Source organism: Crocuta crocuta, unplaced genomic scaffold (genome assembly GCF_008692635.1).
Source record: "Crocuta crocuta isolate KB4526 unplaced genomic scaffold, BGI_CrCroc_1.0 scaffold1028, whole genome shotgun sequence".
Taxonomy (NCBI): Eukaryota; Metazoa; Chordata; class Mammalia; order Carnivora; family Hyaenidae; genus Crocuta; species Crocuta crocuta.
The window spans coordinates 60,016-77,019 of NW_027532432.1; the positions used below are offsets into that span (position 1 = coordinate 60,016).

The 17,004-nt window shown below is 34.6% G+C and overlaps 1 protein-coding gene across 1 annotated transcript in view; it reads left to right on the forward strand.

Annotated features, from left to right (window-relative positions):
• Positions 1-17,004, forward strand: part of LOC144244159 (inactive N-acetylated-alpha-linked acidic dipeptidase-like protein 2) — a 348,840-nt gene that overhangs the window by 26,914 nt on the left and 304,922 nt on the right. The window contains exons 4-5 of the mRNA XM_077779388.1: positions 9,870-9,962; positions 13,054-13,259. Coding sequence (XP_077635514.1) covers positions 9,870-9,962; positions 13,054-13,259 — 299 coding nt within the window. The remainder of the gene's footprint in view (positions 1-9,869; positions 9,963-13,053; positions 13,260-17,004) is intronic.

The window sequence follows — 17,004 nt, forward strand, 5'->3', positions numbered from 1 at the left end:
CGTGGCTTTGAGGCCAATGTTGGGCTCTGTGCTGACAGCTCAGAGCCTGCAGTCTGTTTCAGATTCTGTGTCTCCTTCTCTCTCTGCCCCTCCCCTGCTCATGCTCTGTCTCACTCTCTTTCTCTCTCTCTTTTTCTCTCTCAAATAAGTAAACATTAAAATAAATTATTTTAATTTCTATTATTACAAAAGCAGTTAATGTTTGCTATGAGTTAGAAAAGAGAGATGAGCAAAAATAGGAAAGCAAATCAGCACGTTCTGTATTAGTCATGCTGGGCTTCCATAACAAGGTACCGCAGACTCTGGAGTTTAAACAACAGACATTTATTTTTCTCACAGTTCTCAAGACTGGGAACTCCAAGCTTATGGTGCCAGAAAATTTGGTTTCTGATAAGAGTCTCTTCCTGGCTTGCAGGCAGCTGTCTTCTCTCTGTGTCCTCACATGGCCTTTTCTCTGTGCACACATAAAGAATGAGAAGCCTGTGGTGTTTGCATTCTCTTTCCGTAAGGACATTCACCCTATCAGATTAAATTCCCACCCTTAAGACCTCCTTTAACTAATTATCTTCTTACAGACCATATCTCCAAATACAGCTAAACTGGGGGATTAGGACTTCAACATATGAATTTTGAAGAGAAACAGTTCAATTCAGAACACACTTCTATCACCCAGTAGTTATCACTATCGATACTTCATATAAATCCTTCTAGATTTATATACATACATTTAAAGGTTTTGTTTTCTTCTTTGTTTATTTTGGATTTTTACCAAAAGTAGATCATACCATACATAATATTTTGAAAAATATTTATCTAAGGAGCTCCACTTTTTCATGATTGTAAACAAGACAATATTAAATTTTACCAATAATCCCATCTTTTACAATGTGTTTATCCAAACCAAGATGCAATCCAGGCCTATAAATTGTATCCCATCTAATCTAGCATGATCCTTTTTTTCTGCTCTTGACAGCAGGATTTGTGGAATCAAATCTGTTGTCCTGAATGTGCCCTACATTCTAGATTTGTGGAATGCTTCTTTGTGATTTTATTTAATTAGTTCCTCTATCACGGGAAGGCATTAACATGGTGGAGGAGTAGAGGGACCCTAAACATGTCTTGTTTCTAAACTCGGCTAGATGGTTATCAAATCATTCTGAGCACCCAAGAAATCAATCAGAGATCTGAGGGGAAAAAAAAAAAAAAACCTGCTAGTCTACAAGTAGAAAAGTAACCACCTTTTGGAAGATTCTTTTAACAAGTAGATCAAAACACACCCAGGATCTGGGTTTTTTGTTTGTTTGTTTGTTGTTGTTTGTTGTTGTTGTTGTTGTTGTTGTTCTTCTTCTTCTTCTTCTTCTTCTTCTTCTTCTTCCCCTCCTCCTCCACCTCCTCATCCCCAGCCTTCTGGACAAAATAACAAGAGAGAATTTTACCCCAAAAATTTCACCCCATTTCATGGCTAGGGATTTAACAATATGGATTTAAGTAAGATGTCTGACAAGAAGTTAAAAATAATGATTTTAAGTATACTAGCTGGGCTTGAAAAAAGCATAGAAGACACTAGGGAATCCCTTAGAGCAGAGATAAAAGAACTAAAATCTAGTCAGATTGAAATTAAAAATGCTATAACGAAATTCAATTCCAATGGATGCCATAAGAATGACGATGAACAAAGAAGAGGAGTGAATCAATGATATAGAAGATAAAATCATGGAAAATAATGAAGCTGAAAAGAAGAAGGAAAGAAAGATAATGGTTCACAAAGGTAGAATTAAGGAACTCAACAACTTACTAAAATGTAATAACATTCTTATCAAAGGAATCCCAGAAGATGAGGAGAGAGAAAAAGAAGCAGAAGCTTTATTTGAACAAATTATAGCTGAAAACTTCCCTAATCTTGGGAAGGAAACATATACTAAACTCCAAGAAGTGCAGAGAACTCCCATTAAATTCAACAAAAGCTAACCATTACTAAGGCATATCATAGCCAAATTCACAAAATACACAGACAAGTAAAGAATCTTGAATGTAGCAAGGGAGAAAAAAGTCCTTAACCTACAAGGGAAGACAGATCAGATATGCAACAGACATGTCAACAGAAACTTGGGAGGTGAGAAATGAGTGACAGAATATATTCAATGTGCTGAATGGGAAAATTATGTAGCCAAAAATTCTTTATCCATCAGGGCTGTCATTCAGAAATTCAGAATAGAAGGAAAGATAGAGTTTCCCAGACCAAAAAAAATTAAATTAAATTTAATTTAAAAATTTAAAAAATTTTAAAAAAAAGTCTAAATGACTTTGTGACCATTAAACCAGTCCTGCAAGAAACTTTAAGGGGAACTCTTTGAGTGGAGGAAAAAAAAAATGACCAAAAGCAACAAAAACTAGAAAGGACCAGAGAACATCATGAGAAACATGAGCTCTACAAATAACACAAAGGCACTAAATTCAAGTCTTTCAATAATCACTATGAATGTAAATGCACTAATTTTCCAATCAAAAAATATTGGGGATTAGAGTGGATAAAAACACAAGATCCATCTATATGCTGCCTACAAAGGGTCTCATTTTAGACCTAAAGATGCCTGAAGATTGAAAGTGAGGGGATGGAGGACCATACACCATACACAAAAATAAATTCAAAATGTATGAAAAACCTAATATGAGACAAAAAAAACATTAAAATACTAGAGAACATAGGCAGAAAGAAAACTCTTTGATCTCAGCTCTAGCAACTTCTTATTACACACATCACCAGAGACAAGGGAAAAAAAGCAAAAATGAACTATTGGGACTTCATCAAGATAAGAAGCTTCTGCACAGCAAATGAAACAATAAAACTAAAAGGCAACCTATGGAATGGAAGAAGATATTTGAAAATGACATAGCTGATAAAGTGTTATTATCCAAAATCTATGAAGAACTTACTTAACTCAACACCCGAGAAACAAGAAATGGGCAGTGCTGGAGGCCGGCTCCAGCAGGGTCCAGGTGTCCCTGAAGGACAGATGGTGTTGGCGAGGGAGGGATGAGATTCTTTCTGGTCACCAGGCAGGCATCTCTGCTCTGACTGGGGCTCAACTTTATTTTATATATAAGTGTTTGGGGGATGGCACAGAAGTGGCACTTGCCTTAGACAATGATTTCTGATGACAAAGTTCTTTGATATGTAAGAATTTCGCAGAACATAGATTCATAGAAGACTCCTGCATAACCTTTATCAATAGTGATTGAGGTAGGTGATTTAGATGCTTATCCTATTGGGAAGGAAGGTATCTTTAGCATACAAGACAATGTCCTTAGCATAAAAAGGTGAAGTTAGTTCTTTGTGAGCAGGAGTCAATAGCTTGTTTGTTTAAGGAGAAGTATTAAGAATAGCAGGTCTTTCAAGAAACACAATGTTTGTTCCCATAATCACAAAAGAAGAAGTTCCTCGATAGGTTCCTTCACAGGGTGCAGTCAGCATATTCAAGGCCAGAATAAGTCACTGTGAATACTGATCACAAGATGCCTTGGGTGGGGGGGCCTGTGCTCCAAGGAGAAACAATTGGGGGGGTGGGGGGATATCTGTCCTTAACTCTAAATTGGGCTCTTTGTCTCAGGGCCAGGCTCAGTTGTAAGTCTTGTGTCCTTAACCCCCTTTATTATCTAAGTCTTGGATCTGCAAGGCCCATAGGAAGAGCCTTTTGACAATCATCACAGTACTTCCATCTAAAATCTCTTTTGAAAAGGCAGGAATATGCTTTTCCTTATGAGGAATCTGTGTGGGGAATATTGATCTGATTTGGAATATTGTGAGGCCTGGTCAATACCAGCAGGCTCATTTCCAACATGAGACAGTAGTAGCAGAAGGAGATACAAGTTTTCATTTCTCATGGCAGGTGCTGTGCAAACACTGCCATTTCCTCACTGTGACTGTTATCCAGCGAGACCCATGTGGCTCCCAGCAGAGCAGAAGACATTGTTTTCGCTTATAGCATATCCATGATTCTACATATTATTTTTACATTTTAACAGGCCCATATTTTGTCATAATTTTCTAAGTCATTTAGGGAAATGTCATTTAAATCATTTGGGATATTTATGCTGTTTTCTGTCATTGCTATTAGAGATTATACTGGAAAGAGTTGAATTATTCTTATAGAATGAATTCCAAAATACACGGTTGCTATTGTTATTGTTATACAGAGTAATATTGCCTTACCAATGAGTTGTTTAAATTAGTAATGTCAATAGCAGTAGGTGCATCATAAGAGTTTATCCAAAGCTTTGCTGACATTCATTGTTAAAATTGAAAATGGGATCATGGTGCTGCTTCCAGTGAAGAGAAACAGACTCTCTGCATATTTGTTGTCAGGCATGGATATGGAATATTATAAAACAGTATGTATTAGGATCAGTATCATGGATAGAGATGCAAATAAATAGATTAAAAGGTGATTTTTGCTGTATTATATATCATTATTTCGGTCTGGCCCATGCTCAGTGACACAAAAGAAGGCCTTTCTCTTGGAGAGAAGGATCCAATGTAAATACAGCATTCTTCTCAAGGCAAAAGAATGTCTTTACTTTCTCAGACTGCTGTGTTTCTTCTAAATAGGAATCTTAGACTTCAGGATGTGCAGAAGGCAGGATAAAATATTTGAAATGCTTCCATAGAAATATCTAGAGCTCTGTATGAAACAGAAGAAACAGTATTTGGAAAAGTAGCTATTCAAAAAAGAAAGTCAAGGGACGCTGGAGTGGCTGAGTTGGTTAAGCCTCCAACTCTTGGTTTCAGCTCAGGTCATGATCTCACAGTTAATGAGTTTGAGGCTGGTGTTGGGCTGTGTGCTGACAGTGTGGAGCCTGCTTGGGATTTTCTCTCTCTTTCTCTCTCTGTCTCTGTCTCTCTCTCTCTGTGTTTCTCTCTCTCTCAAAATAAATAAATAAACATTAAAAAGAAAGAAAGTCAAATATCCAGAAGCAAATATAAACATGGAACGAAAAATCAGAGAAATAAACAAAAGAATTTACCCTATGGTTGCCTGGTATTGGGAAGTTATAGATTCTGATAAGTTACAGTGGGAATATAGCATTCACATGCAAATAGAAGACATAGTTATATGCCTATAGGGAGCAGGGAGTTGTAACTAGCATCCCTACATAAAAGCAGGACCATGGGATGCTAGTAGGAAGACTAGAAAGGAATTCACATACTGGTGGAGGAAAGCTTTCTTCTATCTGAGCTCTGGATGAAAAAAAAAATCTGTTTTTAGAAATCAAAAACTCGAGCTTAGAATTTCCACTACTATTGTAGTACAGAAACTCCAAGCCAAGAAATTTGCATACAGATTGTCCCTGAGCCAGAGATGCCCCTGGGATGCCTGGCAAAAGCAAATGCAATGCTGGGAAAATATGTATTGGACAAATACTAAGCAAAAGAAAGATGGAGTAATTATATTAATATCAGAGGTAAAGTGGGAAGGAAGACTTTAGAAGAAAAATTTGGGATAAAGAAGATGTAAAAAATAATTGTTCTATGTATTCTATATAGAAATCTAAAAGATATAGCAACTCCAAATACATGAATGCATGAAACTAACTGGACTAAAAATACACAAAGAAAAATTTGATAGTATTACCAGGGTAATTAATAAATACAAATCATATGAGAAACTTTAAGATGTCTCAATAATTAACAGAAAATATAAAGAACAATGCATAAAGTTATAGCTACACAGTTTTCCAGTTTGATCTATTGGACATGTATAGAAAATGCTGCACTCATTAACAAGGAAGGTATATTTTTATATTGAACATTTTATTAAAATGTATATTCTCTATTTATCAGATGCAATACCTTGTAGGGTCACAAAACAATTCTCACATAATATCAAAATACCAGTAGCATATAGTCCTTGCTTTCTGTCTACATTTAAGCTAGATATCAGTATTACAACTGTAATACACACCCTGTATTTGAATATTAATTCTTAAATAATTTAGAATGTAAGATAATAAGACTCTATATAAAAATTAATGTACAACATCTATATAGAAAACCTGTAGCCTTAAAGGCATCCAGGAAGAATTGAACAAAGGTAATAATAAGCATAGAACTTAATATTGAAGCGGAAGAAATATATAATGAGGATCTATAAATCCCAAAACTGGTTCTTCAAAAATACTAATGAATTAGCTATTTCTAGCAAAACCTATAAGTGAAAAATAAGAAACAGAAGTGAGTTAATGACCAAAAAAAGGAAAAAATAACGTACATCACAGTATTTTTTTGGAAGCAAAGGAATAGAAGGAACAAAAATAGAAGAAATAAAAATGTTAAAAAATCGCAATGTATTTACAACCATTATTATTTACTTGAAAATAATAAGTGAAATGAGAATATACATTGAGAATGTACCCTCCTTCCCCATCCCACACACAGAATATGTATGAATCCTAACACTTCTTTGTAAAATGGAAAATCCCCCTGCTACATTATAAACTCTTAGAAAATCTAGGAAAAGAAGCAAGTATCTCTAAACATTTTTGTGAGGTTGTATAATCCAGATATCAAAATCAGATGATGACAAATGGTAAGTAAAATTGTCAACTGATCACTTATAAATATATGGAAATATGCTAAAAATATTAGTAATCAAAAGACATACTGTACGTAGAGCTAATTCCATAAAATATATGCATTTTTTAACATTGTAAAGTGAAAAGACAATTATCTCAAAAGATGATTTAACATCTGCTTATGATAAAATTTCTTAGCGAAGTAGGAACAGAAGTGATCTTTTTTCATCTGAAAGAGAATTTTTGAGGAACGTATAGCAAACATCTTTTTTTAAATTTATTTTTATAAGTATGTGTATGTATTTAATTCTTAAGTTAGTTAACATACATTGCAGTCTTGGCTTCAAAAGTAGAATCCAGTGATTCATCATTTACATATAACACCCAGTGCTTATCCCAACTAGTGCCTTCCTTAATGCTCACCCCCTACCCTTCCACCCCCATCAACTCTCAGTTTGTTCTCTGTATTTAAGAATCTCTTATGGTTTGCCTTCCTTTCTGTTTTTATCTTATTTTTCCTTCCCTTCCCCTATGATCATCTGTTAAGTTTCTCAAATTCCACATATGAGTGAAATCATGTGATATCTGTCTTCCTCTGACTAACTTATTTTGCTTAGCATAATATACCCTCCAGTTCTATGTACTCTTTTTGCAAATGTTAAGAGTTCATTCTTTTTCATGGCTGAGTAGTATTCTATTGTGGAGTTTTCTTAATCCATTCTTCTTAATCCATTCATCAGTTGATGGCTATTAGGGCTCTTCCCCAAATTTGGCAATTGTTGATAGTGCTGCTATAAACATTGGGGTGTATGTGCCCCTTCGAGTCAGCACTCTTGTATCCTTTGGATAAATTCCTACCAGTGCAATTGCTGGGTCATAGTGGAATTCTATTTTTAATTTTTGAGGAACTTCCACACTGTTTTCTAGAATTACTGTACTAGTTTGCATTCCTACCAACAGTGCAAGAGGATTCCCATTTCTCCACATCCTCACCAACATCTGTTGTTTCTTAAGTTGTTAATTTTAGCCATTCTGACAGGGCTGAAGTGATATCTAATTGCAGTTTTGATTTTTATTTCCTTGATGATGAGTGATGTTAAATAGCTTTTCATGTGTCTGTTAGCCATCTGGATGTTTTCTTCGGAAAAGTGTCTATTCATGCCTTCTGCCCATTTCTTAAATGGGCTATTTGGTTCTTGGCTATTGAGTTTGGTAAGTACTTTATAGGTTTTGGATACAAAACTTTTATTAGATATGTTATTTTCAAATATTTTCTTCCATTCCATAGGTTGCCTTTTAGTTTTGTTGATTGTTTCCTGTGCTTTGCAGAAATTCTTATCTTGATAAAGTCCCAATAGTTCATTGTTGCTTTTGTTTCTCTTGCTTCTGGTGATGTGTGTAGTAAGAATTTGCTAAAGAAATAGACTGGAAAGATTTTTTAAAAACAAAAAGTAATGACTCTCTTATCTAAAGTTAACTTGTCTGGGCACACCTGGATGGCTCAGTCAGCTAACTATCTGACTCTTGATTTCAAATCATGGTTTCATGGTTCATGAGATCGAGCCCTGTGTTGGGCTCTATGCTGACAGCATGGAGCCTACTTGGGATTCTCTCTCTCCCTCTCTCTCTGTTCCCTCTGCCCTGCTTTCTCTCTCTCTCTCTCTCTCTCTCTCTCTGGAGATAAATAAACATTTAAAAAGTAATAATCAAGTTTACTTAATTGGACTATTTGGAACAAATGTAGAACAGAGAATTAAACATTAAAAACAAACATGAGTCTGACTGTATGATGTTCTGGAAAAAGCCACAGTATGGAGAAATTTAAAAGATCAATGGTTGCCAAAGTTTCAATAAGGAAGGAGTAGAGGAAGGATGAAAAGGTAGAGCACAGGAGATTGTTAGAGCAATCAAACTATTCTGTATGATACTATAATGTTGGATACATGCCCTTATGCATTTGTCAATACCAATAGTATGTATAACACAAAGGGTGAACCCTAATATAAGCTATGAATTTTAGTTAATAATTATGTATTAATATTGGCCATCAATGATAATGAATGTATCACACTAATCAAAGATGTTAATAATAGAGTCAGCGGAAAGACATTGGATATTTGGGAACTTTGCACTTTCTGATCAGGTTTTCTGTAAATCTGAAACTGTTGTAGGAAACAAATTATATTAATTTAAAACAAACAAAAATGCATAGCAACTAAATTAAAACCACAATACCTCTAAGCATATTTCCTTTTCTCATATAGGAGATGCTCAGGCATTCTCTCAGGGCATCTTTACTTTTGTTTTATTTATAATTTTAACAAATCCAGTATACTGATTTTCCATTTAAGTTGTTAGAAAGAATACATTCAAGGAAAGAAGAAACTTATTTATTGTAACAATTTTCATCCAGCATAGAAAAGCGGTATCAGAAGGCCTGTCAGTATAGCACTACTACTTTGCATTAGCCACTTTCTGATTGTCTCCCCCCACCACAACATAACATCCTGGCTACCCTGGAGTCTCTCCTAGAAACCGCCTTACCCCCAGACTTCCTGGGATCCACCAGACACAGGATTAATATATGTTACCCCTAAAGGCCTTCAAAGACAGCTTTAGGACTGTGACTAAAGTATCTACCAAGTTGTCTTTGCCTTGTTATCAAAATGTTTGAATATCAAGCATAGATACAAGAACTCACAAAAGGCAAAGCAGTAGTGTGTGACTTAGAATAGAGGGAAGAAACCAACCAACATAGGTGAACATGAAGCCTGAAATATGTGGAAATATGTACAGCCTTAGAAATCTTTATTCTTTTAATTTCTGTAATGCTTTACAGGTTTTAGTGGGATAACAGAATAGTGAGTCATACAGGAAAGGTTACCTTCTACATTTTCTTTTTCTGAAGCTATAAAAGTACTTACTTTTTTTTTGGAAATATCTTTATCCAATACATATTTCTTTTAAATATGAGTTTTCCACTTCTCCCTGAAGTCTTCTGTGTGCTCTCATGTATAACCTCACTATAGCTCTGAGTGTGAAGTTTAGAATTGCTTATTTATAGCTCTGAAGTTCTGTGAGGCCAGCAATTGAAACTTAGTCATCATTGTATAACTAGTACCTAAAATAGAGTCTACACAAAATATGGACTAGATACTTGTCGAAAAGTGTAACTTTTGTTTTCTAGAAAAATCTAGTGGTTTGTAATTCTTTTGTTGATGATATGAGATAAATCACTTTGACCATTTTAAGAAAAAATAACAGAATGTAGGAGAACAATATCTTAATTTTTTTTTCAGATGAGAGAATTGTCAGCATACAAATTCAGACGGTTACAAAATTCAAAACAGTTACTAATGTTGTTGGATATTTAAAGGGCTTGATATCTCCAGGTAAGTAGGACTAAGTATTTATAATCTATGCTTTATATGAACCATTACAAGAAAATACTCTATAACAATGTAATAGCATAATTAAATGACCTACTTTAGATGTAACTAGTTCACACAGGCCACTCTAAGAGTGAGTCAATATGAAACCATGAAGTAGGTCTTCATTCTCTTTCTTATTCTCTTAAAAAATAAATCAAAGTAAGGAGTGTAAGGGGAAAAAAAAAACCGAAAATGGGAAAACAGAGTTTAGATTCATTCAACTGGCATGTGTCTCATGAAGAAAATCTACAAAAACCAATAGTTTGGGATGTTATTTTGTTTTTTTATTGTTCTTCTCTATAACACCACTGGAGTTTTTACTTTTATCAAAAAAAGGCTTCTTTAGAAAGAAAATATTTTAGTTTTAATGGTGTCTTTTTAAAAAAATGAAAGTTTTTTTTAATGTTTTATTTATTTTTGAGAGAGAGAGAGATAGCATGAATAGGGGAGGGTCAACGAGAGAGGGAGATGCAGAGTCTGAAGCAGGCTCCAGGTTCTGAGCTGTTAGCACAGAGCCTGATGCAGGGCACGAACCCATAAACATGAGATCATGACCTGAGCCGAAGTCGGACACTTAACTGACTGAGCCACCCAGGCACCCCCAAAAATAAAAGTTTTTAATTCCAGAATCTAGTCTTTCAGTGTAAAACTATGTTCTGTCTCTGACCCTTGGTCCACTGACAGTTCTGCTAATGTTTACATGGCTTTAGATTTTGAAGATGCTTATGAAAACATTCACCTGGTTAATTTTCAATTATTTTCCACCTTGCTTTTGGGATGCTTATGACATCTTCAGATGATGTTATGCAGGCTAAAAAAGTAAAACTAATTGGCACATATATTAATTAAGAGATTACTATAGCAACACTTCCAAATACATTGTGAGTTTGAGCCACATACTATTATCTGATGTGCTTAGTATACAGGCTAGAATATAGCGGTCTATGTAACACACCTGTGCCACTTTTGTTAATATGGTTGGGATATTTACTCAAGTTATCCTTGGAGAATTACTTTTCTCCATGACTTTAGCCAAACTGACCCCATAATTGATAACCCAGAAATTTTTGAGATCAAGTTCATATTCTCAAGTTTCTTGCCAGCCAACTCTTACAAAATTTATGGAAAGTACACATTTTCTCTGAATTCCTTACAGTAACAATGGTGAACAACCTCTGATTTTAATGTCTTTCAATAGAATATATAAATGGATTTGGAAATTGTTACTGTTGCATTTCAACTATTTCAACATATTTTCATCATCAGAATCTCTATTGGAAGCACCAGAAATATTTATCATCATTGGTGCATTTGCTAGTTTTTATGGAAAAACCAAATTGTACAAAACTATACTAGCTTTAGGGTAAAATAGCTTTCTTAATTGAAATTCAATACAGAAAAAAATCAATCTCTTCAAATCAATTTGCCAGTAGTATTCTTCGGTGTATAATATGTAAAACTTCTCAAATTTTGTTTGTTTGAATCCTACACAAAAATATTGGTTGCTCATTCACATGATTTTCTTATTTAATGACTCTGAAAATTAGAAACAATTGTCAATTAGTATGAAGGCTTTTATATATGGTTTATCTAGAATGCAGATAATCCCAAGCAGAACTTTCACACATATCTAGGAGATGAGTGAATAAATTCCCTGGGTTTCAACCTTTACAGCCATTCTTATATACCATTAATTAAATTTTGATAAAACATTAACAGATCAAAGTTATTTCTGGTTCAAAAATCAGTATAGAAAACTAAAATAGCATCACATAGTGATTTCCCATCAAATAGCATTTTGATGCCACAAAGTAAAGGAGTAATTCCTTTGTTCCACACATAGGTAGTCCTCATGTGACAGGTACTATTAAAAATGCCTTACAAATGGTGACTCATTTAAAACTCAAAGCAACTGAATAGTGTATGTACCATATGTATTTTCATTTTATACTTGAAGAAATTAAGGCATAAAGAGCTTATACGAGCTTCCCAAGGTCATACATCTAGCAAATTGAATAGACTAGATGCAAACCCAAGGGGCTGGCTTCAAAGTCTGGTATGGGACATCTCTGAATAATATGACACTCAGTAAAGGAAGCTTTTACATGGATGTATAGGACTATTTAGTGAAATAAATTTAGTTCTATACCAATAACATTCAGCTACAGTTTTGGTAACAAAACATTTCAGTTTCGGTAACAAAATTAGAGGAAACTCTAGAGATATGCTTTTATTCTACCTTGTTAGTAACAATAATCACTAATAGTCACTAATGTACATTGAACAGTCCTGTCCATGGGTCGTGCAGATTTTTTTTGTTGTATCTAATGGATTTTGTATTACTCTATGAAATATGTGAAAAAACTTTTAAGGGATGCCTGGGTAGCTCAGTTGACTGAGTGCCTGACTCTTGATTTCAACTTAGGTCATGATCCCAGTTTCATGGAGAGGAGAGGAGAGGAGAGGAGAGGAGAGGAGAGGAGAGGAAAGAAAAAGAAAACTTTTCAGTAGCTAGACAACTTTTGATGTTGTATTCTTTTTTTAGAGAAAGAAGAGGAGCTAAAACTATAAGTTGGAAGCTGTAATTAATTTCCTAATAACTACATTTATTTCAAAATCCATATATGACTACCACATTATTTAATATTTATAGCTACTGATAAGTGCTCCCTCATATGTATTAATAGTTCATTAATATTTACTGAACACACACACATTGTTTACAGGCCACTTCCCACTATGATTCTGGAAAAATGTTAGATAAAGGTTTCACTCTGGCATATTTGTATACTTCATTAATTAATATACATGTTGTAAAGGACAGTAATATGGATCTAAGCTTTGGAATCATAATTGAGTTCAGCAGCTGCCTCTGCTTTGATATACACAGATGTGTGAATCAAGACAGTGGGTGAAAAATGTTAGTCTTAATTATTAGAACAGTTTTACATAATTGTTGCTCAGTTGTGCAATAGGATTATGTAAATGTCATTAAATTTATTGTTAGGGTTTATATTTTGTGTTAATGGCTCTTGTTTCCTTCTATTTCCAGATCGGTATATCGTAGTTGGCAGCCACCATCACACTGCATACAGTTATTATGGACAAGAATGGGCCAGCAGCACTGCAATAATCACAGCTTTTATCCGAGCCTTGATGTTAAGAGTTAAGAGAGGGTGGAGACCAGACCGCACAATTGTTTTCTGTTCATGGGGAGGAACAGCTTTTGGCAATATTGGCTCATATGAATGGGGAGAGGTAAATGTACATGGATTAACATGCTCTTCTGGCTCTCTTGCACTCGCTCTCACTTTTTGACTCAAGTTGACAAAATAAAATTGTCGAAGCCGGGGATAAGAATGTGCCTCTCAACCAAGTTGTCCCAGCTGCTAATTTGTTGAGATCACCTGTAAGAATGAAGGAGGATTAGATTACAGTGAATTATGTATGACCTGCAACTACCTTACTCTTGTTGCTACTAGACCTAAAGACTCTGATAGACCCACAATTGTGTTTACCTGGTTACTGTGTTTCTCCTTAGACAGGTTGACAGTTACTGGACAAGAAAAGATCAGGTGATGCATACAATTACTTTTTTTTTTAACTTCTTAGCAATTATCTGGAATTAGGAAATGATCTCTTATGTTAAATGTCTACTACTCTAGCATTATACCATACCTCTACAATATGTAGATTTGTCTCAAAATATTGGCTTCCTTTCTTCTTCCCTTTCTTCCTTCCTCCCTCTACTCAATCCTCCTATTCTTTTTGTTTAATTATCTATTTTTGAAAGAGAGAGAGAGAGAGAGAGAGAGAGAGAGAGAGAGCGCAAGTGGGGGAGGGGCAGAGAGAGAGAAAGAGACACAGAATTTGAAGCAGCTCCAGATTCTGAGCTGTCAGCACAGAGTCCCACATGGGGCTCAAACTCATGGACCATGAGATAACGACCTGAGCTGAAGTCAGATGCTTAACTGACTGAGCCACCCAGGTGCCCCTCAATCCTCCTATTCTTATACCTCTATCTCTCTGTCTCTTCTTTTCTGCAAATCTACCTATTAATCCATCTACATATCTAAACTACCTCAGGAAACCTTTATCCAAATGAAATCTAGCATGCAACGGATCATAGTTAGAACACCACTGGAATATTTAAATTTCAAAGCTTTTGATATATCTCTGTTTCACAGATGAACTGTATTATTTTTAATGTTTATTTCTGAGACACAGAGAGAGAGAGACACAGAGCACTGAGCAGGAGACGGGCAGAGAGAGGGAGACAAAGAATCCGAACCAGGCTCCTGGCTCTGAGCTGTCAGCACAGAGCCCAATGAGGGGCTCAAGCCCATGAACCACAAGATCATGACCGGAGCTGAAGTCGGATGCTTAAGCAACTGAGCCACTCAGGTGCCCCAGATGCACCATATTTTCAGTGGGATATAACAACCAAAAATTGGATTGATGCCATATTAAAAACAATGAAGATATTGTAAAATGCTTAGATATTCTACTTACTTTGTGACTTTTTCAAAACAGAAATTTAATGAAAAATGTAGGAAAAATCTATACAATTTTATCTAGGAAAATAAAACAATTTGATATTCTAGTTTGTTGCTGCCTCAGCTTTGGAGAAAAAAAAATCTTAAATATCTAATGGGAAGTTTTACTACTATTTCACTCTTTTATTTAAGTACTCACAACAAAGATAAAATGTCTATTGACTATAAAGAAAATATCAAAAGATACACAGAAGAAAATAGCAAGCATCTTTTTTAATTTGAGGAATAAGGAGTCTTAAAAGTAGAAAACTTTTAGTGTAAAATTTATCGAGATATTCACATTGCAAATTAGAATACTTTTCTATACTCAAATTAGTTGTGTGAATGTTTATTCCATATTCCAAAGACCTAATTGAAATGAACAAAGTCCATTGTTGAAAGAGCCTTTTTAAATTGAACAATATTTAGTAAGCTGGCAAATGTAATTGCTAAACCAACTTCTCAAACTTCTATTCCAAATTACTTACTTCAAAGACATAAACAAGTTAAGATGCAATTTGGGAAATATATTTGTGAATTAGGCTAATTTTAGTTTTTAAAATTTTTTATCATAAAGAAAACGAAATTTTTAGTTTTCTTGCAATAGTAAGGTGCATTTTTTAAAAAGTATCTTCAAGATTCTTTTCAAACTCCAAAAATTTATTCCACCATATCATACAGCCTTCTCCATATCTATTTAGTAACTTTCAAAATTAATTTATGTTAATCCTAAATTAACATGTATATTCCTAAGCTACTTTCTCAAAGTGGATTTGTCCAACTACAGTAGTTCTAAACTTATATATCCTGAGCCCCATGCATGGGGAAGTTTATTGCAAGAAATCTTTGAATTTATTTGAGCATCAAGCATCATTGCCAGTAAGTTGAATCAATAGTATGGCCTTACATGTATGTGATCAATTATATTTTCAAATTATGTAGACTTTTGTGCTTAATAAAATATAAATTTATTTGTAAGCTTTAATGAAAACACTTTATCTTTTGGTAGTTTTCTATTTTCTCTATCATCAGATACAACTAAAAAACCTTCATAGGAAAAAGCATTTTATGTCAAAAGAGGCTCTTAATGTTCAAAAAGAGTATGACCCTCTGTTCTAACATATTTATGTGTATATGCATGTTTGACAACTAATTATTCATTCAGTCACTTTCTTACTTTTTCCATGACTAGGTAGGCAAAGATATATGAGTAAAGAAAATGGTGAATAGAAAAATGGTGAATAACATATAGATTTGATTATTGGCTCATAGAGTACACTATATAAAATTACTGTATCTCAGAAGATTATTACAATATTGTTCACAAAGCCATTTCATAACTACCTGACTGAGAAGGAATTTAGAAAACTATTAGTTTTTCCATTCTGTCTACTTTTACCAAAGTACTCCTGAAAATGAAACTTTGTCTTTTCAACTAAAGTCAGCTCTAAATTGATTTCCTAGTAAAGCTGAGTAAGGAAGGCACCTGTTGACATGTCATATTGCCCTGTTTAATTTTGCTTGCACAAGAGCCCCTTGAAATGCACAGTTGTAATTAAAAAGGTTAGGTGATATTGGTCAATAAACTTAAAACTGGAATTTATACTGATACAGTTATTATTGAATTGACTCAATACTAATCTTTTTTTTTTTTTAATTTTTTAATGTTTATTTATCCTTGAGAGAGTGAGAGAGACAGAGAATGAGCAGAGTGAGAGAGGGACACAGAATCTGAAACAGGCTCCAGGCTCTGAGCTGTCAGCACAGAGCCCGACGCGGGGCTCAAACCCAGGAACCATGAGATCATGACCTGAGCCAAAGTTGGACTCTTAACCAACTGAGCTACGCAGGCACCCCGACCCAATACTAATCTTGATCCTTGAGGAAAATTATCATACATTTTACTAAATAAATAGTACCATTTTTCAATATAATAGTACCATTTACTAAATGAAAAGTACCGTTTTTTTCTATTCAAGATTCTTCATTTATCACAGGCTACTGTGGATCTTACAGTCAAAAGCCAGGCTTCAAATTGTTTCTACCATAACACACATGTTCTTAGGCAAGATTAATTTCTCCAAGACTTGATCTTCCAAGGAATATACTAACATGACGTTCTCACCATTGTTAAATGGACTAACATGTATATAGTATCTATGTGGCAGTATGTAAATAGAAGCTGTTTTTCCACAGCATTTATGCAACATTTTTTAAGGGACATTTTTTTAAAACAATATTATTTGTAAAGCAGAGTATTTAAGCTTAAGTTCATCATTCTCATTCATTTAAAATATTTACTAATTTTAGGGGTGCCTGAGTAGCTCAGTTGGTTAAGCATCCAACCCTTGCTTTCGGTTTAGGTCACGCATAATCTCTTGGTTCATAAATTTGAGCCCTGTGTTGGGCTCTGCACAGTGTGGATTCTACTTGGGATTCTCTCTCTCTCTCTCTCTCTCTCTCTCTCT